Source organism: Dissoconium aciculare (assembly GCF_010015565.1).
Source record: "Dissoconium aciculare CBS 342.82 unplaced genomic scaffold K489scaffold_3, whole genome shotgun sequence".
In the NCBI taxonomy this organism is placed as follows: domain Eukaryota; kingdom Fungi; phylum Ascomycota; class Dothideomycetes; order Mycosphaerellales; family Dissoconiaceae; genus Dissoconium; species Dissoconium aciculare.
The window spans coordinates 1297086-1322039 of record NW_022984953.1 but is presented as its reverse complement, the minus strand read 5'-3'; the positions used below and the strand labels follow the sequence as shown (position 1 = coordinate 1322039).

The 24954-nt window shown below is 51.3% G+C and overlaps 10 protein-coding genes across 10 annotated transcripts; 7 read left to right on the top strand and 3 right to left on the bottom strand.

Moving 5' to 3' along the window:
- Nucleotides 1-220: 220 nt before the first annotated feature.
- K489DRAFT_407952 (histone acetyltransferase GCN5) lies at nt 221-1531 on the top strand (the record flags this gene model as incomplete). Its single annotated transcript, XM_033607418.1, has 1 exon — nt 221-1531. The coding sequence occupies one exon, from the start codon at nt 221-223 to the stop codon at nt 1529-1531; it is 1311 nt and encodes a 436-aa protein (XP_033462307.1).
- A 1069-nt stretch (nt 1532-2600) lies between these two features.
- On the bottom strand, nt 2601-3130 carry K489DRAFT_153596 (uncharacterized protein). Its single transcript, XM_033599236.1, has one exon. The coding sequence runs from the start codon at nt 3026-3028 to the stop codon at nt 2759-2761; it is 270 nt and encodes an 89-aa protein (XP_033462306.1). The 5' UTR covers nt 3029-3130; the 3' UTR covers nt 2601-2758.
- Nucleotides 3131-3232: 102 nt separating this feature from the next.
- K489DRAFT_407951 (uncharacterized protein) lies at nt 3233-3859 on the top strand (the record flags this gene model as incomplete). The annotated part of the gene is made up of 2 exons (XM_033607417.1): nt 3233-3499; nt 3560-3859. The coding sequence occupies 2 exons, from the start codon at nt 3233-3235 to the stop codon at nt 3857-3859; spliced, it is 567 nt and encodes a 188-aa protein (XP_033462305.1).
- Nucleotides 3860-4216: 357 nt separating this feature from the next.
- On the top strand, nt 4217-5517 carry K489DRAFT_153445 (uncharacterized protein). Its single transcript, XM_033599235.1, has one exon. It carries the CDS (start codon nt 4230-4232, stop codon nt 5325-5327), a length of 1098 nt encoding a protein of 365 aa, XP_033462304.1. The 5' UTR covers nt 4217-4229; the 3' UTR covers nt 5328-5517.
- Nucleotides 5518-5551: 34 nt separating this feature from the next.
- Nucleotides 5552-8497, bottom strand: K489DRAFT_307237 (uncharacterized protein; the record flags this gene model as incomplete). The annotated part of the gene is made up of 2 exons (XM_033600583.1): nt 5552-6056; nt 6369-8497. Coding segments are annotated over 2 exons (2634 nt in total), but the record flags the coding sequence as incomplete, so codon positions are not given.
- Nucleotides 8498-10410: 1913 nt separating this feature from the next.
- Nucleotides 10411-11537, top strand: K489DRAFT_368449 (uncharacterized protein; the record flags this gene model as incomplete). The annotated part of the gene is made up of 5 exons (XM_033602951.1): nt 10411-10634; nt 10808-10833; nt 11020-11194; nt 11225-11345; nt 11397-11537. The coding sequence occupies 5 exons, from the start codon at nt 10411-10413 to the stop codon at nt 11535-11537; spliced, it is 687 nt and encodes a 228-aa protein (XP_033462302.1).
- A 375-nt stretch (nt 11538-11912) lies between these two features.
- Nucleotides 11913-13430, top strand: K489DRAFT_315109 (uncharacterized protein; the record flags this gene model as incomplete). Its single annotated transcript, XM_033601068.1, has 1 exon — nt 11913-13430. The coding sequence occupies one exon, from the start codon at nt 11913-11915 to the stop codon at nt 13428-13430; it is 1518 nt and encodes a 505-aa protein (XP_033462301.1).
- A 457-nt stretch (nt 13431-13887) lies between these two features.
- On the top strand, nt 13888-16213 carry K489DRAFT_377816 (uncharacterized protein). Its single transcript, XM_033604250.1, has 4 exons — nt 13888-14220; nt 14281-14403; nt 14468-15265; nt 15389-16213. The coding sequence occupies exons 1-4, from the start codon at nt 14014-14016 to the stop codon at nt 15881-15883; spliced, it is 1623 nt and encodes a 540-aa protein (XP_033462300.1). The 5' UTR covers nt 13888-14013; the 3' UTR covers nt 15884-16213.
- On the bottom strand, nt 16014-23603 carry K489DRAFT_377815 (pre-mRNA-processing-splicing factor 8). Its single transcript, XM_033604249.1, has one exon. The coding sequence runs from the start codon at nt 23350-23352 to the stop codon at nt 16249-16251; it is 7104 nt and encodes a 2367-aa protein (XP_033462299.1). The 5' UTR covers nt 23353-23603; the 3' UTR covers nt 16014-16248.
- Nucleotides 23604-23818: 215 nt separating this feature from the next.
- On the top strand, nt 23819-24317 carry K489DRAFT_315404 (60S ribosomal protein L34; the record flags this gene model as incomplete). The annotated part of the gene is made up of 3 exons (XM_033601091.1): nt 23819-23842; nt 23900-24037; nt 24132-24317. The coding sequence occupies 3 exons, from the start codon at nt 23819-23821 to the stop codon at nt 24315-24317; spliced, it is 348 nt and encodes a 115-aa protein (XP_033462298.1).
- Nucleotides 24318-24954: the final 637 nt, after the last annotated feature.

Genomic DNA, 24954 nt, shown 5'->3' with positions numbered 1-24954 from the left:
AATGTCGGCCTGACTCTCAGCTAGCCTCAAAAACATTGCTAGGAAATTACATTGGTCTTGAAAGTATTATACTGTTCATGCATGTGAGAGCTCTCTCACAACCGCCGCACGTGGAAACAACGGACCAATTCCGCGTCAGCGCGTCGTCGCCGCCTTTGTGCCCGTTCCTGGTCATTTGTGAATTCCACGACTCTTGCGACAACGAACTTTCCTAGGCACGATGGCACAGCCGGGAACGAAGGATGACAGCAAACGAAAGCTCGAGAATGGCGACGCGACTGAGGGACATGAACCTAAGCGACTAAAGGCCTCGACATCGCCAGAGCCAACGGAGGAATCCAACGAGTCTGGCGCAGAGACCGCACCGGCTCCACCACTTTCCTCAGCCTTTCCAGAGAAACCTGCGGTGACGGAAGAGCGTGTTGGTGACATATCGTTTTACGTGGTCAACAATGATGGCAAGCCACATTCGAACATCATCCTTACCGGTCTGAAATGTATATTTCAGAAGCAGCTGCCTAAGATGCCAAAGGACTATATTGCTCGATTGGTATATGATCGCACACATATGAGCATAGCTATCGTAAAACGACCGCCTGTTGGCAGCTTCGCCGACCTGTCTGGAATGCCTGGTGAGGTCGTGGGAGGGATCACATACCGACCTTTTCGAGGACGACAATTTGCGGAGATTGTTTTCTGTGCTATCAGTAGTGATCAGCAAGTCAAGGGCTACGGTGCACATTTGATGAATCACTTGAAGGACTACGTGAAGGCCACGAGCGATGTCATGCATTTCTTGACCTACGCCGACAATTACGCCATTGGATATTTCAAAAAGCAGGGCTTCACAAAAGAGATCACACTGGAGAGGTCAGTCTGGATGGGTTATATCAAAGATTATGAAGGTGGTACTATCATGCAGTGTTCTATGCTGCCAAAGATACGTTATCTGGAGTCTGGCAGAATGCTACTCAAACAAAAAGCCGCCGTGCATGCGAAGATTCGCGCCGTGAGTAGAAGTTATGAAATCCATCAGCCGCCAGCGGAATGGAGGAACGCGAAAGATCAGAAGAACCTCCCTGCTCTGGATCCTTTGTCGATAGATGCGATCAAAGCCACGGGCTGGTCTGCTGACATGGACGATCTCGCTCGCCAACCACGCCGAAACCCGTCTCATGGTCTGCTGCTTAGCCTGCTCTCTGCCCTACAGACAAGCAGCGCCGCCTGGCCATTCCAGCAGCCAGTCAACGGCGATGAGATTCAAGATTACTACAATGTCATCAAAGAACCCATGGATCTTGGCACAATGGAGGCAAAGCTCGAAAAGGATCAGTACGAAAACGTCGAGGCGTTCATCAACGACGCTTTGTTGATTGTGCGAAACTGCCGACGCTACAATGCGGAGAGCACACCGTATGCCAAAGCTGCTGTGAAGCTTGAAAAGGAACTTTGGAAGCGGATCAGGGACGTACCCGAATGGAGTTACTTGGAGCCCGAAAATTTCGAAGGCACCAACCGCAAAGCCGAATAGTCTCGGCCCTGCATTCGCCGCGGTCAGCGAGTCCGTATCAAGAGAAGGCGATCTTCGTAAAACTAGAGGTTATTCCCCTGCGGATCTGTTGGCATGAGAGCCAAGACTCGTCATCAATATTTGCTTGATCAAGTCCTGGATTGGCACAGGTTTCATACGATTGGATCCAGCGCGCACAAGTGGCACGAATGGCTTCGACTGGAATCAGGAGCACTCGCGTGTCGGCAATTCTCATGCGTTGTCATTGCCGCCACATAATAGTGTCGCTTCCTTATGTTGTTCACCGGTTTGACCGCACGACTAGGGTTCCAATTCGAGACTGAGCAATCTCCGTCGAAAGCATGCTCCGTTGGGGGCTGCACATCTGATGAGGTATTCGTCATGACCAATTGTTGTTTGCGCGTCTCGCGGAAGCAGCAACTGGGAAGGCTCGCGCAATCATCTCGATGGCTTGCGTTTTTGCGTAGTGCATACCATGCACTCAGCAATGTCGCTCCATGCGCTCACTTCAGCATCGGACATGATGCCATGATGCCATGCGGCGGGACCCGGGTCAACCATGCTATTCCGATAATGCATCTAGCATTAGCTACAGAGCAGCCGGCATCCGGATCACGCGCCCCGCCAAGCCGCACGTTCTCGCCTTGTGTCAGGGCATAAGATTGGTGCAACAGGGGTAATTTGCCCAGTCATTTGATTGTGTGCTTAAATGCAATACATGTCCATGTTTCGTCGACATCACGGCTTTGGTCTGGCCATATTGCTTGTATCGATGTCTTCTGTCCGCACGATATATACGTGCTTTCATTGATGAGGAATCGAGTTACAACTCGGCCCCGCATTCCCGCGCGATCAGCAAAGAACCAGCCGAATGTAGGCTCCATTGGTCGCGAGGCAGACGCGCGAACCATTGCTTCGCCAGCAACACATGCAGTAGATGATTCTCAATTCGCACTAATGTAACAGGTGCATGTACAACAGTCGCGAGGTAACAGTGGGCATGTGCGTCTCATCCAAGATCATGCCATTGCATTCATGCTCAACTCGCGAAGCAACCTTGAATCCCGACGTAGTTCTCGATCACGCCACGAGGGCGTGACTGATCGGCACAAACTCGTTAGCAATCCCAGCTGTCGGGTGAAGCAAGACAGAGCAAACCTTTCAACCGTCAAATCTGCAGGGGTATAGACAATATTGTTTTATGGGCCTCACACGTCAAGACTTTGCTTACTGCATGCCAAGCCTCTTCGGGACTACAATCAGCGACAACAAAGGATGTACGTCTAATTGAAAGCAGTACCTGCATGGATGATCGTGTTCTCTTGCAACTCGATCTGGGCAAGTCGGCTCCTGGTGCATCACGACTTCGACAATTCGGGTACATGTGGCACTGCTGACGACCATGCACATGTGTATCGCAAGCAAGGCTTCCCAAATACAATTGACCATCATGTGTTGCAGCAGCAGTGTCATTATACCGATGATCGGAAACTGCATTGGCGTGCTTTGACGATAATCACTGTCATCAAGCCGATCCTTGCATTTGTGCCATTTGATTACACCAAGCCGCGATCAGCTCCCTGACCTCCGTCCGCCTGCTGTGTGCTGTGCCATAGCTCAGCATATAAACATATCCTCGCGCCCAACTACTCTTGGATTCCTGGACCAACCTGCTTTCCTGTCACATCATCGCAACACACTATGAAGACCACTTTTATCTCTCTCCTCGTTTGCGTCACCGCCAGCTTTGCTGCTGCGGTCAATCCTCGCACGCTCGGACTCTTGTTTGGCTTGAAGCCCGTGCTAACGCAGACGAAAGCTGAGGAGATCGTGAACAAGTTCAAGTCAGTCTTGGAGGGCGTCAACTACAAGGGCAAGACTCCATTTCAGACGACCCAGGATGTCGTAGCAGAGAACTACATCGAATACTCTGATTCAATTCAGTCTCTCATCTCGCTCAACAACACTGTGAGTAAGGTCTTCATCGCTTTGATGCTGGGGCAACTTTGCTGACGATCGTGAAATCAGCTCGGCGATGGTGTGAACCCTTCGGCTGTAAGCCGCGACGAATGGTACGCTGGCGTCAGTAAAAACCCCAGTCCGAACATTAAGACGCTCGGCATTTTTGTTTCGGGCAGCAACATTTTCTGGTACTGGATCTTCCCGGAGGTCGGCATCAAGAAATATCCCGTCAAAGGCTTCAACTTACTTCGCGTCAATGAATTCTACCAGATCAACGAAGCCGACATTGAATTCAACAGCATTGCTTGGGGTGTCGACATCTTTCAGATCCAACAGTACTGTGGTGCTCCACCCGCACCTCATTGATGAGGTGTTTTACCAAGCAATGTGATGAACATCACGACGACGCTTGCAGTACCGCACGAATCGAAAAGTATCAAGGAAGATTAGTGGATGATAATTTGAGGATTGTGAATTAAGTGGAACAACGAATTTTCAACCGTGAAACGTCGTCTTGCCTTGAACTGTAGTCGTAGTGAAGTTGATTCTGAGCCAATACAGGATTATCTAGGCAGGAGAGAATCGCCATTAGCTTTCCATATGATAGACGATACACGATCTCAACGCAGCCTGGGGCACGACGTAGTGACCTGCATATCTCGAGAGGTCCGTGCACAAAATTTTCGAGCAAGCCCGAGTGCATTCTTGAGAATTTACTTGCGCCTGATATTTCCACATGAGATATCAAACAATGGCCGACATCACCAGCATCCTTGCGGATTTCCGCGCAGCTTCTGAAGCAGCGACCAAAGGATTACCAGAGCCGGACTCTGTGGGGTCTCCGGACAATGGCATTTCTCTGCTAGACGCGAAGAATGAGATATTTCTATCGTATCTGCAGGCGCTCGCATTGCGCAATCTCAATGTCATCCGATCGCTGAAGGAAGGCGCGGATGCCGAAGCAGCACAAGAACTTAGCAACGAAATTACGAAGAAATTAGTCGAGCATCGTGTCTACCTGGAACGTGGAATTCGACCTCTTGAGCAAAAGCTCAAATTCCAGGTAGACAGGGTCGTCAAAGCGGCAGAGGAGGCGCAAAGCGCAGCGAAACAGCCAGTGAGAAACGGGAGCAGCAAGAAGGCCACTCAAAACGGAAACGCTGGAGACGAGAGTTCGGGAGATGACAGCGAGGATGACGACGACGATGACAGCTCCGTCTCTTCGGTTGAACAAGTCGACAAGACAGCCTTCCGGCCCAATCTTTCCATGATGGCCAATAAGGACACACGTGCGACTGCGAGCCAGAGGCCACAAGCGCAAGAGGACGCTGTGTACCGTCCACCACGAGTTTCCGCAACAGTCATGCCTACCACCGATCGTCGCGAACGTGCTGAGAGGAAACCTATAAGGTCCAAGACCTTGGACGAATTCGTTTCCAGCGAATACTCACAAGCACCTATGGCCCAGCCTAGCATCGGCAGCAACATCGCTGCCGGAGGACGTCATAACAAAAATGCTCGACAGCTTAAGGAAGAACAGGAGAGGCGCGATTATGAAGAAATCAACCTTGTACGTCTGCCCAAACAATCGAAGAAAGAGTTGGCCATGAAGGGCTATGGTCGTGACAAGGATGGCGGGTTTGGAGGCGAGGAGTGGAGAGACTTGAGCACGAGTTTGGATCGTATCGGTGATCTTACACGTCGCAAGAGTAAGGACACTGTCTTGGATAAGAGCCGGAAGCGAAGAGCTGTCGAAGATGGACCTCGCGGCGACGGCATAGGTTCACAGTTCGACGTCAAGAGGAAGCGAATGCAGAGAAGAGGGCAAATGTGACGCAGTATGCCTTTGACTAAACACCAGGCTTGTCTTTGATGGGACGATGAACGATGTCTTATTAAAGGCGTGACTGCGGTACATTGGACTACCGTTGCATTATTCGTACATCAAATTGCTACATATCGATCGCCAGCTCAGGTACTCGCCATCTTAGTCGGCAAAATCTCAGCAGCCTTCGCGATCAAAACGTCAACGCTCCCGAACTTCTCCGGCAAGCACGCACTCAACCATTGTTCTGCCTTTGCGACCACAAATTCCCATACATCTTTGTCGCCTTTCCGCATGATTCGGAACCATGCGATCGTTAAGGCCGTCGCAGCAATGTTCTTATCGCCGCCAAATTCATCCAACGCAATTCCATTGTGATTGATCTTCATCATCTTGAACAGAGCATCATCCCAAAGCCAGGATCCAAAGAACTGCTGCTTACCGATGACCTGCTGCACCTGGTCGGCTTGACTGGTCGGCTGCTGCTGTGATGAGGTGTTGGGACTTGCAAGTGAATTTGACTGTTGGCCGGAAGGAGAAGACTTTTTCGACGCTTTCCCGAACAGTCCTCCGATACCACCAAACCCAGATCGTGGAGTGGATTCTGTCGACACGCTACCGAATAATCCACCGGTACTGCCAAAGCCAGATGGTGGAGTGGATTCGGTCGACACGCTACCGAACATTCCACCGCTACTGCCAAAGCCAGATGGCGGAGGCGTAGAATTCGTCGAGGCGCTGCCAAACAGTCCAAAGCTCCCGCCATATTGTGGTTGGACACAGCCGAACCCACCAGGAGGAGGTGGTGGGGCTGAGCTAGTCGAAGACAATCCGCTGCCGCCCAAGGCAGACTGGCTGAAAGCAGACGGCGCTGCGCTTGAGGGAGCAACAGAGCCAAAACCTGAAATCTGAGGGACGGCCGCCTGATGTCCTGCATATGTCGATTTTCCAAACATTTTCGCCGCCGGTGCTGCAGGTGCTCGTGCTGATGCTGGTGCTGGCATAGAAAAGAGACTACGAGGAGCGCCGAAGCTACCACCACCTCCTGACCTTGCAACGGATGCAGACTTGCGTCTACCGGGGGCCAGGGCGTTCGATGTTGCAGTGACTGCGGGCGGAGGGAGTTCGTCTTGACTCCGTTTGTTCACTGCAACAAAAGATGTCCATTTGCTCGCCACCTGAAATTTCTCACCCAGTGTGACGGCTTCGCGCTCGACAAGCTCATCGAAGCGGCTGGGATATCTCTCTTTTACGAGGACCTGGCCATCGCCTTCGGACGGCAATGTCGTGGCGTGCTGCATCCAGCCACGTCCTTCTTCAAGCTCCTGAACGGCCTTCCTTGCGGCGAGCTGATGAATGTTCGTTCCGGTTCCGTGGACTTTCTTGACTGGGATGTTCAACTCAAGAGGCCCTGCATCACTCGACGCTCGAATCGTGATCGAGGCGATTTCGCGCTGAACGGATTCGGGACCTAAAAGCAGATACACTGTGGTCCGGCTGTACGGGAACAGTGGAGGTATGTCAGACGGAGTTTGTAATATCTCGGGGGTTGTGACCTTTGGCAAGTGGGCGTATCTGTCCGTGGTGGTCTGGCTAGTCTGCTTCACATTGTCGTCATCGGTCAAAGAGTCAAAGAATGATTTTGCTTTTGGAGGAGCAGCTGGCTGCTGTGTGCAAGCACCCGATGACTCATCATCCTTGATGTGCAAGTATTGATCCACTTTCTCAATAAGCTCAAAGCCATCGTCGTCGTTGTCCTTGGTAGCCGTCTTGCTGGTCTCCGCATAATGAACTTCGACCGAGTAGTCCCTGGTATGGGCGTATAGCGCACTTTTCAACATGCGCATAACCTTTTTGCCAGTCTCCTCGCTCTTATCCACGAACTGGGCAAACCCGTTGCCCGCTCTCGCCACGCCTTCCACGAGAGTATGCGAGACGTCACTGCCGACGCCCAAAGCAAAGACTCGGGCGTTGGCTTTCTTATCTCGTACCTGCTCATGGATGTACGAAAACACTTCTTCCTCGCGCCAGATTTGGCCATCGGTCAACAGCATGACTTCCAGCGGCATGTCCGAGAGACGATTTTCGAAAGCAGCTTTGATCGGTCCAAGGATCTCGGTACCGCCACGCTGCGCCTGGAAGCTTTCGAGACACTTAAGAGCATTGGCGACGTTTTCTTCGCTGTACGCCTGTGATTTGGGCCAGAGATATTCAAAGCCATTGCCGAACGCGCAGATATTGAATCTCACGCCGAACGGAAGGGATTTGATGAACACTTTGAGCGCCGACACCAATGCTTCATTCTTTTCGCCTTGCATGCTGCCAGATTGATCTGCAATGAAGACGATTTCGGGATGTGCTGGATCCAGCGCAAATTTTGGGACCAGGGTGGCCATGATCGCACGCTGATTCTCGAGCGTAGGGTGTGTCTCGAGAATGGCCTGCGGGTTGTTGAGATTATCGACCAAGACCTGCAGAACGAAATCTTCTGCCAACTCGGCGGACGCGAGGGCAAGAGTTGCTGAAGCAAGAGATGGATTAAATACGGATGTTCCGCCCGTCGTCGAAGCTCCATTGTTAAGCTGACCCAGCTCGACAGCAATGGGATGCGATGGAGATTGAATCTTTCGAATGGCGGAAGAAGCCATATCGAGGTCAACGGATATTTTGATGCCGCCATTTGCCACAGCATTTGACATTCTAGCCTCGCCAGGGTACGATCCGTAACGAGGTGCTATGCTCGTTGGAAGCGTATAGCGGAGCCCATCGACGGCTGCATCATGCTTCAGTTCACCACCATACGTGATACGAACAATCACATCTGTTTTGGCGGGAACATTGCCGATGGTGACACCGAATATGCCAGCAGGTAGCGATTCCAACAGTCCGGCAGTCTCATTCCTATCAACAGCAGCCTGAAAGATTTGTTTCGCATCAGCTTTATGCTTCACGATTCCATGGAGCACTTGATCTCCGAATGTGATCGTAAACTTGTTAACCGCAACGCCATCGTAGAGAGGGAATGTATATTGGGCGTCTTTGATTTGAGCTTCGTTGGAATTATGGAACGTCTGGGTCAACTCGGTTGTGAAGCTCAGGGGTGTAATAGTCGTATGGGAGACGAGTTGAACCTGTGGTAGATACTGGCGCACGGAATTCCAAACATAATGGCAACCACAGATGTGCAGGTTTGGAGCGCTTTGATTGGGATACCACGGCATTTCAATATCAGTCTTTGACTCGGCACTTTGTTCTTGTATAGATGTTGTTAGACGATTGTCGTCGGGCGTGGCGTGGCGTGAGCGATATCTCGTTGTACTGGGTAATCAGCGGCGTTCTTGGCTGTGCTGCTGTGCTGTTCAGAGGATCACAGTGGGTAGTCTGGATGATTTTCGTTATTTGATGATGTTCATGGCAAAGTGAGATTCACGTCTATGTATGCAATATATAACAATCATTCAGGCCATCGAGACTTCATGAGTCGTCGTCCTGGTCGTGACCTGCTCGCGATGCCTGATTGGGCACCTAAAGTCTGCCTGCTGTCGTCGTGGTTGCCTGGAGTCGCCTATTTGGTTTGCAAAGCAGCGTTTGGAAGCACGCGACTACCGTTTTCGCTCCATTCCCTAGGTATTCATCAACATCAAAAGGCATCAACATGGTCGCCTAGTAAATGATGATTATAAGCCCCTCGAATTGCACATATCCGCAGGGATCAGTTTGATGTATCGCGAGTTTTGTGGTGCCCAGGTGCCCAGGTGTGCATCATCGTCAGGGTTGGGCTCGGGCTTAACGAGACATTAGGGTTGACTCTGCCACGTGGAAGCGACAGCCAGTACAGTAGCAAGTTGTTAGCCGCATCACATTTCTTCTTGCCAAACTACTTAGTACCTATGAAGGTACCTGGGTAGGTGGACATCATTGTAAAGCGGTCCAAGGTTCTGGATGGATTTGCGCGATGGGGCAACCGATACGGGATCGCCATTGGGACGCTCCAAACATCTGGCATCGTGGTGACAGGCCCAAGACTGTGTGCAAATTGGGAAATTTGATGAGTCACACGCGTGCAGGACATCCCGGCCATATCTAAGGCTACCTAGATGCAGCTGATGTGATGGTTGAAATGTACAGATAGATAGGCGTATGACGGCCGAGGTCTGCAAGCCACCAGCGAGCGGTAGCATCGGGGTTATCAACGAACAAAACTCCTAGATATGCACGGGGTTGCGCTTGGCATCGGCTTGAGACTCCGTCCCGTCGGCCGTCGAGCCGATGAAAAATTCAGAAAAATTCAGGGATCCATCGGCTTGCTGCGACGGTGAGGAGCGCAAACTTTCGCAAAGCCGAGCCGGCCTGGCCCCGCCGTTACAGTATGAAGGAATAGGAATTGCAGAAGATGGGAAGTATTGGGTTGACGAGTGGATGTGAACGAAACGTTGCATCGCGATTCATCACGGTGGATACTTTTCAATAGTCGTGGCTTGCGGCTTCGTTCTTTTTTCTTCGTCGTCTGCTCATTTCCTTGTCTACTATGACACATCGCAGCGCATCGCCTTGCCGTTAGAGATTTGTTTCTCGGCCGCCCTGCCTTTAGAGAAACTCGAGCGGCCCCGCCTGCCTTTAGAGGAGAGTGCACACGACAACTTACCGCGCGTTACATCCACCAATCCCCGCACTATTTGGCAAATAGCGCTGACGCAGGGTTTGCAAAGAGGCTTGCTTCGATGATGCTCGTGACTGTTCTTCCCATCTGCGATACCCGGGCTTTCTCTGCTTTCCTCGGGCTCATTGTGTGTTCCAGCACGTGTTGATGGCAGCAATCCTGCATCAGGCTCGGTTGATGCGCACGGCTAATGATAAGCACGCGCCAGCGAGGCGGAAGCCACTAGATGGACGGTATCCGCAGTAGCCACCATTAGTCAATTGCAGCACGCCCTGTGACCGACATCTTCAATGGGCACACCATTGAAAACCCACGCCAGGGATTCCAGGGATAGATTCATCCTCTGATAAGCCGATTACCAAGCATGCGCCAAAGCAGGAGTCGTCAAGGACGCTGATGGTGGTACAGCGCATGGCAGACACTCTGGCCAGCATGATAAATCAGCAGCTGTTCCGCAAGCATTCCGTCATGCCGACTTGTGATCGCACGAGGAGGAAAGCTGAAGAGCACATGATGAAAATGGGTAGGAAGCACATCACTGATGAGAATACAAGTGTGACTGGTGTAATGGGTCTCGATGGATATCCCGCCAGCGCCGCTGCGATGATCGTAGTCGAATCGTTCCAAGGTTGGTGGATACACACCTGCTCCATACAGTATGTACCCTCAAAATCCGGACGTTGAAGGAGGTGGGAGGGTCGAACATCGACATACAGTGGTTCATTGTAGGGCACAGTTTAGATTGGCTGAATGCGCAGAAGAGGACAAATGGGCGACCATCACACCACTTTCCATGGTCTCCAGGGCTTTTTTTACTACCACCATCTAGCACATACCTACGTGCTACCAACCTAGGTATGTAGGTATTTGTCGATGAAAGTGTTGTGCCCTCCCCGGGTGTGCTAAGAAATTTTAGCTTGTTGGCTGCATGGATCGATGGACACCATCTCGCTTCTCCAGCTTGTCTTCCCCATCATCATCACGCCTTCCTTTTCCTCTTTCGGGCCAAGCTCGATTGATGAGTCCGACACGAACTTGCAGTGATCGTAGCGGTGATGAGAAATAAGCTTGGAAGTGCAGCGATGGCTTGCTGGAATGCATTGGGTGGAGAAGGGAGAATTCCAGTGGCTTATGACTCAACAAAGACTGCCGTCGATGTTGAACCGAATGGTGTATGCACAGGTGATGATGAATCAATACACGCCCTACACTTGTGGTAAGTTGTGGATGCTGGGTGTCGTCGTAGTTGCAATGCAGCCGAGCGCGTTGAGGTCTGCGTGTTCGCCACGAAGCATAAGAGGTTGACACGCCCGCCTGACCCTCCCTTCTATCCCATCACAAACTGTCCATACCCAAAAGCTCGTCAGGTGTGCGAAAATTGTTCAATTGTTTGATTACCAGCAATATATCGTTTCCAGAGCATGCAAATGTCCTTGGTCGTTCCGTCGATCAAAGCAAAGATCCCTTCCCCTCTCGGAGAGATCGACATCGCTGACGCCCAGGGTCTCTTAAATCATCATCGCCGCCGCTTTGTGCTTGTTGCCAACAAGCCGCGGTGACTGCTGTCTTATCACTACCACCTCCATCTAAACGCTATTAATCTCAATTCGCCATTCCCACTTGCTTCAATCGCGACATCTGCGAAGTCGCTGGTTCTCTCTTGGATCGTCGGCCCCCGCACTTATTGCATACGCCTGCGACATCAGTGGCTGATCACGCATTGAATCGTTTCCGATCGCCTTCATTTTCGGAGACACATTGCCGGATCAGCAAAATTCATCGCACAAACTTAATCGCTTGATTTATCGTCAATTCAAGAAAACCCAGGTTGTTTCAAGTTTGCGCAACGAACGATCTCAAGCTTTTGATACATATCACTACCACCTTCTACAATGACCCCTGCTGTTGTCCCACCTGGAGTCGATAGCACCAAGATGGCTGCCAAACTGCGTGGCCTGTATCAGGCACAAAAGCCCGAGATTAAGATCACTTTGAGTCACAAGCAAAAACTATACACCACTTTGGACAGGGTAGAAGGCAAAGTGATCATTGTCACCCCTGTCGACGTTCCGTTCGATGAAGTTGAGATCGACTTCATCGGCACTTCACGAACTTATGTGGAACGAGTGTCGACAGCAGCTACCATGTCAGGTCGTTCGGAAGCGTTCCATCAGTTCTTGAAACTGCAACAACCTCGCCTGGATCGCCTGTATCCCACAGGAGGCGTGTTCAAAGCCGGTCAGGCATATGAATTTCCGTTCCTCTTTGTCGTCCCTCCACAATTGCTACCAAAGGTCTGTCAGCACAAGGTCGCTACTCCTGAACTCCAAGAGGCTCATCTCCAGCTTCCTCCTTCTTTTGGCGACAAAGAGGTGATAGGCAAAGGTGAAGCGGTCGACGACATGGTGCCCGACATGGCAAGCATTCGTTACGGCGTCTTTGCTCGCATCACGAAGAAGAAGGAGCAAGGTGGCGAAACAACCAAGACATCAGTAGCCACAAGAGCTCACCGTATTCGTGTGATGCCTGCGGTCTTGGAGCAGCCTCCGCTTGATGTACAGCGCGACAGCGAACATTACGTTTTGCGGAAGGAGAAGACGATCAAGAAAGGTCTGCTCAAGGGCAAATTAGGGACCTTAGTGATGGAGGCAACCCAGCCTCCTTCGCTTCGACTTTCTGCGCGCAGTCGATCTGAGGGTCAACCCACCACGATGGCCACTATCATGTTGCGCTTTGATCCCGCTGATGCATGCTCTAAACCCCCACGGCTTGGAAGTCTCTCCAACAAATTGAAAGTGTACACATACTATGCGAGCACAGCGCGCGTCGACTATCCTCGCAAGAGCTCTGCGGGTATTGATCTCTCACAAGGTCTCTACAGCGACCAAGTCAGCCTCTCGGCACGGTGCGTGGCCAATGCGGAATGGCAAAAGCACGATCCCACACGTCCGACAAATTTCGAGCGCCGTGACTCGACATTGTCCATGTCGTCGGTCGTCGCCTCGAACGACATCCCCGCACCGAGCACCACGTACGAGAATGGACGGTCATACTACACCACCAAGCTTCTCGTACCAATAACGCTCCCCGACACAAAGAGTTTCGTACCTTCGTTCCATTCGTGCTTGGTCAGCCGTATGTACATTCTGAAGATGGAGCTCGGTCTCAGCAGCGCTGGCATGGGTAGCGGTCTCATGCTGCGAGTACCTTTCCAGATCTCCTGTGGTGGCGTCCACGGTGATGTGGGCCAACGGCAAGCATCAGTCGTTTCGACCATATCGACCGAAGGCGAGGAAGATGCTGGCGCTGATGAAGATCTACCCGACTTTTTTGAGCCACGGACCATCCGTGCACCCTCTGAAGAACATGTCGGACGAAGCCGGATCGGCAGCCAAGCACCTGTGGACGCCGCACCTCCAGGTTATTCGATCGTCTCGCCTGCCATCAGCTAAGTGGCCTACATCCATCTAATATGGTTATGATACGGTTGCGAGAGACAGACTTGAGCATTTCCTTTTTCAGAGCAACACTTATTTCATGTCCCGTTTTTCATCTTTGCTCAAATTGAGGCACTTGCGCCGAACAGCGAAATTTATGATATCATGCAACCCTAAACACTGACGACATCGCGACAAAGAGATACAATACATAAATGCTAATCCCTAATGTTCCCTCACTTTGTTCTTGTTGACCTGGCGTGATCCTCGATCTCAGTGATGTATGAATATGCATGTCTCTCTACTGGTATGTGAGCTTATGATTATGAGAGGTACACCGATCAACGACTGAAAGGAATTGTTCACACAACGCCAGCCAAGTGTTCAAGCTAATTAATAAGATTGACCTGCCCGCGGCTTCGTTGTGGCAGTGCTGTACTAGGTTGCGCGTTAACAAATGTTAGAACGCGTTCTGCCTTCAAAACCTCTGTACATCTTCTTATCTTACATTTAATCAACAGCCTGTCGCAAGTTCGCGTCCGAGCGATAGTAGGCGCTGGTTGCAGTGCTGTGCATGTGTCCACATTAGCTCATCAAGATGAACACATCGATCGTGCTGGACCAGCCTGCCAATGTCAGCCTGACGAATCTCGATATCGTGAGCGGGCGGGTCGTAATCAGGACGCCGAGAGCAACTGATGTCGAGTCAATCCTCGTCAAGCTCGAAGGCGAGAGCCGAACGAGGTTAATGTCATCACCCGGGCCGAATGGCGAACGACCAAAACCGCAAATGGAATATCACAAGGTTTGATTGTCAACAACTCGTCGTTTGCGGCATTTCATCTGAAATTAACTCATATTGTAGCTCCTCTACAAGATCCAACAAGTCTTCCCACCGAGCGAGGTCGTCGAGAGCCGCACGTCACTAGCGGCTAAGGCTGCCTATACTCTGCCACCAGGACATCACGAATACACGTTCTCGTTCAAGGTGCCCTTCACACGACTTGACAAATAGCTGCACAATAGCCGCTGCTAACTTCAACTGCCTTCAGCTTCCCTTCAACAACATTTGCTCAACAGACAGGAGTCAGATCCCCGTCGTGATCGGCTTTGAGGTCGCTCGACCTGCTAGCCACCATGTTAAGAAGACACTACCACCGACCTTGAGCGGATTCCCTGGCGAGGCCGAGATTCGCTATTTCGTCAAAGTCACTGTCAACCGCAAGTCGTTCTTCAAGGAGAACCCACGAGCATATGCACCTTTTAATTTCTTCCCGATCGAACCACCACGGCCACAACCCACGGGCTCCGAATTGTTTGCCCGGCAGAAGCATCAGTTTCAAGCTTTCACCGAAGTTGAGCCAAGCGGGAAATCCAAGGTCAAAAATCTGTTCAGTCGAAAAGGAAGCGATGGTCTGGGCGCGGCAGGAGAACCGCCATCCATCAGTGTAGACATACGTCTACCGCAGCCAGCGATTCTAACTTGCAACAGTGACATACCTCTCCGCATCGTCCTCCAGAGGCTCAACGCCTCGCAGGAATTTGTGTATCTATCATCTCTGCAAGTCGCACTCGTCGGCATTACCAAGATCCGTGCGCACGACTTCATACGCCGGGAGAACAACAGCTGGGTCATCATGAGCAAAAGCAATATGGGGCTCCTCGTAGCCTCAGCCTCCGATACCCAGGATCAGGAGATCGTCATCGACGATAAACTCTGGCGTGGATTACCGCTGCCGAATATCGTTGCGCCTACCTTCGACACATGTAACATCGCCCGCGCATACGAGCTTGAAGTCCGCATCGGTTTGACATATTCAGGAAATGGATCGTCCTCCGCCGGCACCAAGGTACGCCTTCATAAGGGATCATCGAGGATTGTACGGGAAAGACATCACGTCGAATTTCTCCTCCTCGTGAACTTTGCCATCCGAGATTTTGATGGGAAGCTAATTCGAACCTTTTCAAACCAGCCTCAGCTAGTCGTGCTACCCCTGCGCCTCGACGTCCAAGTCTTCTCGGGCATCGCACCACCCGCCGAAGTCCTCGCCCGCATGGCCGCCGCCGAAGCCGGGAAAGCACAACCGGCAGCGGCCATCCGTCGACCTCACCGCAAACCCGTCCCTGCGCCTCCAGTACCGTCCGCCAGCAGCGCCGGCGCCGCCACCGCCGCTCCAGACCCAGTCGCGGACAAACTCGAACTGGAAGCACGGCGCAACTCAGGCTTCGGAATGAACCAAGTGCCGATCGACGAGGAGCCGCAGGTATCCCATCACCACGGCGACCCGGATGAATATGGCGATGCGCCGCCGAGCTACGAGGATGCAATTGCATCAGATCTGCCGCCGGTACAGGCACCTCGTCCGCAATATGCTCCACCGCCGATGGTAGAGGACGGTGAGTTATGCACTCCCTCAGTGGACATGTCTGACCCTTGGAGAAGCCCAAGTGATGGGTGTTGTGGCTGACTGCTTTTGACAGATGTCTTGAGAGATGAGAAAGGTAAATGGACAGGATGAGGTCGCGGTGGATTCTAACGAGAGTGGCATTGTTGGGTGTCAGTACCATGATGAACTGCGTCACAATACACGGTTGTCCCGCTCGACAAGAATGGACCACACACATCTGGCCTACGAGTTTCAAGATTACAGTACAATGACAGTGATACAATGTTTACTCTACACATCAAAAGTATTAACACATACACACAACTCCATGCTAAAACATTGCTTTCGAATCTCGGCCCGTGCAAAATTTAAGGTGCAGTTCTGCCCAATTTGCGCTCGCTAACGCCCGACTCCCTCGCCCTCGTTCTCCTGCTTGAATCCCCTGATCAAGCCAAATTGTCACTCTGGTCGACCCAAATGTCCTCGAGCTCGGCAAAGCTCTGGAAGTGAATAGGTCGATGCACGTCATCGTAGAAGCGCTTGGGAACGCCGACGTTGACGTAGATTTTGCCCTTCTCGCGCTCGCCAAACCCGGAGCCGAGGAAACTCCAATTCCAGCGTTCGTCCTCGGGCACGAGGAAGTAACCACGGATCTTGTCAGACAGGAGCAGCTGGCACTTCTCGCCAAAATTGGACGAAGGAGAGAATCCGGCTGGTTGGTCGGACGAGTGGTCGCGGTTCTGCGCGCCCCATTGGTATCCGGCCGGCGTCAGGCTCCAAGCCGAAAGTGACACCGATCCTGGGGTGAAATTGATGGTCATGTTGACCGTCTTGTTGTCCCAGCTGGAGTGCGCCGCCATCAAGTTCGCGTGTTGGGTCACATCCTGCGCGGTCATGTATGTGACCTCGTTGCCCGCGCTAGTGTGAACAAGACCGAGTGGCTCGAGGCCCTTGAGCAGGTCATTTTCGGGGAGATTGCGAGGCAACTGAATGTCACGCGAGCTGCCGATTTGAGGAATCATGACAATGCACTTTATCTCCTTCACTTGCTTGTTGTCTGGTGGACTCGATCCGTAGAGATAACCAGCGACCTGTACACGGAGATCTGCGATCGCGATAAATCGCTTGAGAATATTTTTCGGCATGACGTAAGTGTAGTGATGTTCGTCTTCGCGAATGTCATCAGATGAAATGTAAATGTTGTTCGCCCTGGTGCGCAAGTTGCCTGTTGCGATCGCACGGGTTCGCCACTCGGTTTTCGAGGCGAAAGTCTGCTTTTCAAACGCTGTCGTGGTTGTCACAATCATCTCTTCGCCCTGCACGTTGGTGGATTTTGTGGTCACGGCGGTGACTTGGGCCTGGTCCTGCTGCTGTTTCTCGATCTCTGCCGCTTGCTGCCGTTGCATGCTTGGTGCACTGATCTCCATACCGAGGATGATATCTCGGATTTCGGTGTTCGTCAGTGAAGTAGTATTGACATTGTTCTTCTTGCCGTAGTCATTCAAAATAAGATCACGAAGTTGTACTTCTATCTTCATCCATTCCTCATCCGAGAGCGATGGCCAGATATGATGCTCCTGGGTGATGACCTTCTTGTCAGGTCGGAGAATCAGTTTCGTGCGGTCCTGGTTGACGTGCAAGGCACGCAAGATCAAGATGAGACGTGAGAATGCGGTGTAAGAAGAGATGCTCTTCAGCCACTCGTCGTAGAGATTGAACAAAACCATCTGTGGTTCTGTAGCGCGTAGGATCATGTCTCCCAACTTTTCAACCTTCATGGCTGCTTGGAAGGGTAGCTGCAGTTCCGAGGCCCGAATGCTGATGTTCGGGAAATCAAGCAGATGGACCTCGAGCGGGTCGAGAAGACCTTTGCGAGTCACGATCAATTGTTTGGGCTGTTCTTCAATTGGTAGCGACCGAATCAGCGCCGCAACTTCTTCAGCAGTCTTCCACTTTGCAAGTTGTCCGAGACGTTTCTGACCAGCCCAGACGCTTGTGTGAATGATCTTGAGGAACAATTGACCTGTGCGCGGGTTGAAGATAAAGATGGCACCGTTGATTGGCTTTGTGGTCAAATTGCCCTCAAATGTCTTGTGAATCGTGACACGGTACACGTTCGTATCGTCGATAAAAAGTTGAATCTGGTTGCTGAACAATTCCGAGTAATTCTGAGAGTTGAGGAACTCCTGATTGCTCTCAGAAGCATATAATTGAAGACCTTTTCGGATGCGCTCACGCAAAACGTACAACGCAGGGTTGGCTTTCATGATCTTGGCCATTGCTTGTTGTATGAGCTGCTTCAAACCAGGGAAGTATTGTCCGAATGCAGAGTACAGATTGTAAGCCAGGTCAATACCAACCATCAGACCTGTCGCAGATGGATAGATCGAAGTGCTATCAGAGGTGTAATCCAGATACTTGGCACGAGTGTAACGTTCAATGTCGTGCGAATCGTAATCGCCATATCTGAGCTGCACATCCACCCAGAACTTGTTTGTTGTGGTCGAACTCATGTTGTCTTTGGTGTCATAAAGCAGACTTGGAGTGCTCACGCTCCACTTATGCGAGGCGAACAACAAGATGTCAGCGCATGAGGAATTCATCTTGTAACTCTTTCTGGGATGGATTGTTTCCTTCTGACATGTCTCAATCGAGAGAGCCTCAAGTTCTTGGTCGAAAACCTGACACAGGTCCATCACAACAGATTCATGGATCTTCTGCCACAAGTGAGCACGGAAGATCTGAATGAGCGAGATCTTGAGAGTGGGAATCTTGCCGTGCAAGAAGATGCCGGTAAGATCGAGTTGGACTTGGAAACCGACGTACACGTTGGCACGATTGATGGTTGGACTCCACCAGAGTGTGAATCGTCGGTTGGGGATCTGGTTGAGACCGCTTCGCTGTGCATTGGTCAATTTCTTGAATTTCATGCTCTGCTCGAAACCACTAGCACGTTCCCAGAAGAGACCTTCCCACGACGGGAAAGCAGTCGCCTTGAAGAGAGTGTGTTCTAGGATGGTTTCGACACCACCAAGTGCTTGGATCACGTCGGTACGGTATGCATTGAGATTCCACAACTTGCCGTCATGTCGCTGCGATGTCCACCAGAATGGATTTGACTTGCTCAAACTGTAGTTCTTGAACTCGGTTCTTGCCCTGAACCCTTTGTCGAAAGAAAGTGTCGAACGGTCCTTTTGGAACAAGGTGTTGATACGAGGAAGACCACGATCCCATGAGTCTTCGAGATCTTCGAGGGTGAGGCGACGGTTCTGTTGATTGGCCTCAAGACGTTTCTGGGAGTATTCCGTCCATACACGCTGGGAATCAATGAACTCTGATTCCCAAGGGATAATGTAGCGGAAAATGTTCGGAATCAATGTCTCCTGATCTGAGCTCATACCAGCACGGTAATGCGTTACACCCGCGTCAGTCTGGCTAGTCCAGCGCTTGTCGGATGCCGGGATAAGAATGTGAGATCCCGAGATCATACCGAGACCTCCGAGTTCCTTGGGAGTGTAGAAGACTGCTGGCGGGAAACGAGAAGGCATCTTGGAATTGAGCCCAATTTTGACTCTGGTCTGGATCTTGGTCTCACACTTCACGATGGTGTCGAGCAAGTTTGTGGTGCTGACAGCAGCTTCACGATAGTAAGTGAAAAGTGCAATGAGAGTGGTGTTCCACTTGTTGGCAATCTTGGTAAAGGTCGTCGACCCAGAACTCATGAGAATTTGCCGAATACGGTTGTTGAACTTCTGGATGTCTTCGTCTGTGACCTGCAAGAATGCATGGGCAGTTCGTTCCTTCGTTTGATTATCAACAAGCGCCCAGACAGAATCCTTGACAGGAAATTCTTCTGCCTTATTACGGCATTTGGGAAGAATGCGGACTTCGAATCCGTTCATTGCAAACAACAAATTGGGATTGTCCCTGCTGTAAACACTTGCAAAGGTCTCGTCCCACTCCACAGTTGTGATGCTGCGTGGCAGACGATTCTTCATGTCCCAGAATACAGCGCGACCAAGATTTACGTCATGTCTCATCAGCCGCATGCGAGAATCTCGAGGCCAGCATTTCTTGTTCTTGTATCCAACAACATTTTCGAAGTTAGGATCCGGTTGCTCAGTGAGGAAACGCTGGATTAGATCACGAGATTCCTCTGCGGTAAAGCGGAAGAAGACCCAGATCTTGTCAACGTATCTGGTGTACAAACGAATTGGGTGGCGAGTCTCTGCAGCTCTATCCCGAAACTGCAAGAAGTCGTTCGGCGCGTTCGGCGGCCCGGCCATCTCTGATGCGCGCTGAAGACCCAGCAAGAGAAGATCGATGATCAAACCGTAGTATTGAAAAACGAATGCACTGAACTGAAGACCTCGAATCATGCCATAGGCATTCGTATGGTTCATGTCTTTGTAGTTCAGCTGCACGTTGTTCTTACTGGAGATATAGTCTGCCAAGTTGTGATCCATGATCAGTCGCAGCAGTCGATTCAACAATGTGATGTCGATCTTTTCATAGACCTTGTCCAGCTTGGTTTCGAGCATGACGTTACATTCGCCCTCGTCAACGCTCCACACATTCGACAAATTGTTGATGCCCTGAGCCCATTTGTACGTCAAAAGAGGAGGGACTTCAGAGTCCGAAGGTTTGATCCATGGGGGGAATAGGCGTCGCTGATCTGCCTGATAATACAAATATTGATCAAGATACGCATCGGTGATCTTTTCAATGGGCTCGATATCGTAGACGGGATTGATCGAGCTGTAATTGTCGTTCATATCAATGCCGACTTCCTTGAATGATCGCTGCGTGAGCAGGAATCGCTTGATACGCGCTAACGTGGTTCCAGGACTGTCATATGCTTGCTCAATGAGTGCCAGTTCCTCTCGCTGGCTTTGGTTCAAACGGCCCTTGACGGAGTAGGCTTCTTTCAACCGCTCAAGTGCGAGGATCAGAATCTTGGTATCGTGTTTGTAACTCACTGAAGGGAACGGTATAGGCTGGAATTTGCGACTCTCCAGCCAATGGACAGCAGTGGTGAAGATGGCGACTCCCTCCTCGGTGCTAACATATGGGCCGTCTTTGAGATAGTTGTGTTGGCGCTCCTGCTCAGCTTTGAGCCACAGTCGGGTCAGGCGACCAAGGTTCTTCTTAGCCACAGTTTTGTCTACGGTTGCGCCGCGCCGAATTCGCTCTCGATTATAGTGTGCTACCGACACCCACCAGTCCGCCTTGGATTTAACATATCGCAGGATGACGTCCTCGATTGGTTTTGGCAAACCGGGAACTTTCCATGGGATGTTGGACTTCCAACAGCGCCAAGCTTCAGAGAGATGCTGCAGCACAGTGTTAATTTTGCGCTGCTTGATTCCTTCTGGCATCATGTCTAGAAGATCTGACATGACGGATGCGCGCAGCTCGAGATCGAAGTGAGACTCCACCCGCTGTTTGGTGACTGTCTTGGCAACACCCTTGGAGTGACGGCCCTCAAATTGTCGGCTGAGCAAATTTCCGAGCCATCGCTCCAGCAGTGGAATGATACCTCGCAAGAAGAATAGCCATACTCTCCACGCGGGCGCCCAGAAACCGCAGCCGGGACCCTTTCCAACGGGACCAGAATTAAATCGGTAGTAGATCAGGTGCTTGAGATCTTTGCATGAACGAATTTGATGCATCAACTTGTACTTGTAGCGGTACATTCCAGTCAGCTGACCGACATGGTTGAAAGCATACAGGATACCATCAGCGAGTTGAAAAGCGTCGATGTTTCCTAGGCGGTATTGCGCTTGCGCATCAACGATGAGCTTGGTGAGGCGTAAGATCTCACGCATCAAATGGAAAGCGTTGCCAAAACGCGACTTTTTGCGTTCCTTTGTTGTCAAAGTTTTGATTGGCTTAAGGTTGAAATTGTAATCAAGATGAAGATAGGTCAAGTTCTTGCGATGAATGAGAAGATTCAGCATGTTGAAACCTTGTCGACATACTTGTAGACCGGCCTCAACCCAGTCGATTCTTGTTTGCTGGAAGAACTTCGTCGACTTGAGACTGCGACATAGATCCTGTCTGCTTTGGGCTTTTGGAGGATTTTTATGCAGCTCATTCAGCACGTAGGTTTTGAGGAGCTTTTGATACGACACCCTGACCTTGACAGGCTGGCCAGCAGGCACATGCTCAAGGTACCATTGCTTTACGAGAGGCACGTCCTGGGCACGAACCATCTTGCCTGACCGTCGATCGAAGGGGAATGGAGCCCACCATAGTGCAATCGCAGAGGCTGTCTCCTCGTTGTAGAGCGGCTCATTCTCCATGAAAGCCTCGAGGCCTTCCGGCAGGCCGAAACCACCCTCATCCTCATCGGGCTCTTCATTGCTACCAGCACCAAAGATCTCGTCTTCGTGGCTAATGCTGAGATTTCTCGGCATGACTGAACGGGAGGATATTGGGTTAATGACTGGGTCGAAGTAGAACGGTGGAAGGTTTGGGTCGTCAGTCTTCTCATACACTGTCTGCGGAGAGCTGTAAACACCGAGCTGGACACTTCGCGGCAGAGAATTGTACAAGTATGGGAACGCGACACGATATTCGGTACGAATTGGAGATCTGAAAATAATTCGATCAATGGCGTTGAATTCTCCAAAATCTTCATCGTTCGGATCAATGTCCTTGTATAGAGGTTCAAACCGAGGGCCTCCCGGGATCGCGACGTTCAATGCTTTCGCAGTAGCGAATGCCGGCATTTCGAACAGGTGAAAGTAATTCCGATCCGTGATATCTGAGAGCAATGGATTGCTTAGTCGGTGCAAGGTCGCCATCTGCGGAAGCGTCATGTTCCATTCCTTGTAACCCGGCCCACTGACGTGACCTGTGTCTGACAAAGGCCGGTGTTCGTAGAGCCACTCATACACTGGTCCGTCTTCGTCTGGGTCCAGTTCCATCTGTATTGGTTCCAGTGGCTCAACATCCTCGATATTTTCACTCCATGAAAGCGGTGGTTCTTCATCATCGAAAGGCGGGAAGCGCATGCGTTTGAAATGTCTTCGATCGCTTTTCTCCCTTCTCATCACGACCCACATCGTGGCCCATTGTGCGTGAAAGACGGGCTCGATGACGCGCGGAATCTCGTTGACCAAGGTCAGACATCCGTTGACGTGGTACAGCACCTTGACTTCGCGTGCACTCTCCCACGGCATCGGCATGTTTTCCAGTAATTTTAGAACCGCATGCGGCATGAATTTCAGTGCGCCAAGATAACTCCTCTTGTCACTCGTGAACTTCTTGTGTGAGACATCTCCAATGTCCCTCACGATCTTGCGCAAATGCTCGGGTGGCATGTCTGCCTTTTGCGTCTCCACAAATCCGCCCCGTCTCTTCTCTGCGAATCTCTGTCTTTGCTGTCTGATCCATTTCTGCTTCTTCTCCTGGAGTTTCGCCAGTTGCGGATCTGGCTGAGGTACATAACCTGGAGGTGGCGGCGCAAGCGATGCTGCTGTAAGGCCGGGTGGTGCACCTGGAGGCGGCGGCACCGACCAGCCCGGTGGTGGTGGAAAAGACATGATGGCAAATGCCCGACGCTTCACATCCGCGCAATGTTGTCCTGGTGGACAGCGAATCCAGTTGTACGCCTTTCTGATTGCAGGATATTCCCTATCTTGCCAATTAAGGGATTGTGGGTATCAGTAATTCCAGCCAAAAGCGACGCGACTCGTTCCGGACACAGAAGAGTGGAGTGGCGATGGCAAGCGGTTCGCCTGGTCGTGCTCTGCGAGATGCAGGCTGATCCCAAGTAGTGACGTTCAAAACTTTTGATGCAACTCATTAAAGTCCCGATCCGACAGTGGCGCGTTCTCTCGTGACTCGGACGGCTAATTGTCGGGGAAATCCATGAGGGCGTGTGCGGCCGATCCCGCACCATCGCGCCAAGACGCACTCCAACGCCAGCAAATTTCAGGACACACACATCCAGATCTACCGACGACGAGCTTTCGCACACACTTTGAAGGCACACCACATACCGTCAAAATGGCCTCACACAGACTCACTTACGTATGCGCATTCGAATAACGATATTCATTCGAGATCTATACTGATCAATTTTCACAGCGTCGGCGACAACCGTACAACACCAAGTCTAACAAGGTCCGCGTTGTTAAGACTCCTGGAGGCGAGCTCAGATACTTGCACCTGAAGAAGAAGGGCACTGCTCCAAAATGTGGTGACTGCGGCACCAAACTCCCTGGCGTGAGTCTGTCCGAATGGATGCGAATATCGGCTCAAACAACTTCGCATATCGGTCTTTCCACAGTCATCACACATATTAACACACCATTGGTAGATTCCTGCTCTCCGTCCTCGCGAATATGCTGGCGTCTCACGACCAAAGAAGACCGTCCAGCGTGCCTACGGTGGATCCCGATGCGCCAACTGTGTCAAGGACCGTGTCGTTCGCGCTTTCCTGATTGAGGAGCAGAAGATTGTCAAGAAGGTCATGAAGGAGGCCGAGAAGAAGAGCAAGCGGTGAATGGTCGGCTGTTGTGGATTTTCGAATGGACGGCTTCAGGCGCAAATGGCACGGGATGGCATATCATTGTTTCAATCTGTTTAGCAGCAGCCCCTCCGATGAGCGAGACGGGCATGGCATTGCACTCGTGAATGAAAATGAATTAACTACAGAGGCATCTCGTCTGGTGGAGAAGTCCGCACATCCTGGGAAGTGTTGCAGAAATGGCAATACGACAAAAATCGCAAAACCTGATCACCACGTCGCTCTTCCCGCATTGTATCGATACACCCTTGCTACAATCTCCCTGCTGTCAGATGTTATTGTGCCAGATGTTATTGTGCAACCACGGACGCGTACCGATGCGTCCGGGCGCAACTTTGGCGTCAGACCATGGAAACATGCCGATGCTTGTTCAATGATTTCGAGACTGCCCGGGCTTGATGGTTTCTCAGCCATGAGCCAGCTTCAAGTTCATCGTAATCCCCAAATTCGTTGCGTGCTCTGCTTGGTTATAGAATGAGCTCTGCCGCCAGGTTTTCTGTAACAATCCCGGGACGAAAGCATCGTGACAGGTCTCTGCAAGTAAGGCCCGTCCAAGATTGCCGACCGGTTGCCTCATGATGACTCGTAAGTGATGCTGAAATCATCGACTCTG

Coding starts and splice junctions, on each gene's coding strand:
- K489DRAFT_153596 (XM_033599236.1), bottom strand. CDS start 3,028: ATGCAGTTTCCGATCATCGGTATAATGACACTGCTGCTGCAACACATG.
- K489DRAFT_153445 (XM_033599235.1), top strand. CDS start 4,230: ATGAGATATCAAACAATGGCCGACATCACCAGCATCCTTGCGGATTTC.
- K489DRAFT_377816 (XM_033604250.1), top strand. CDS start 14,014: ATGAACACATCGATCGTGCTGGACCAGCCTGCCAATGTCAGCCTGACG. Junction 14,404..14,467: donor AATACACGTTCTCGTTCAAG/GTGCCCTTCACA, acceptor AACTGCCTTCAG/CTTCCCTTCAACAACATTTG. Junction 15,266..15,388: donor CGTCCTCCGCCGGCACCAAG/GTACGCCTTCAT, acceptor TTTTCAAACCAG/CCTCAGCTAGTCGTGCTACC.
- K489DRAFT_377815 (XM_033604249.1), bottom strand. CDS start 23,352: ATGTCTTTTCCACCACCACCGGGCTGGTCGGTGCCGCCGCCTCCAGGT.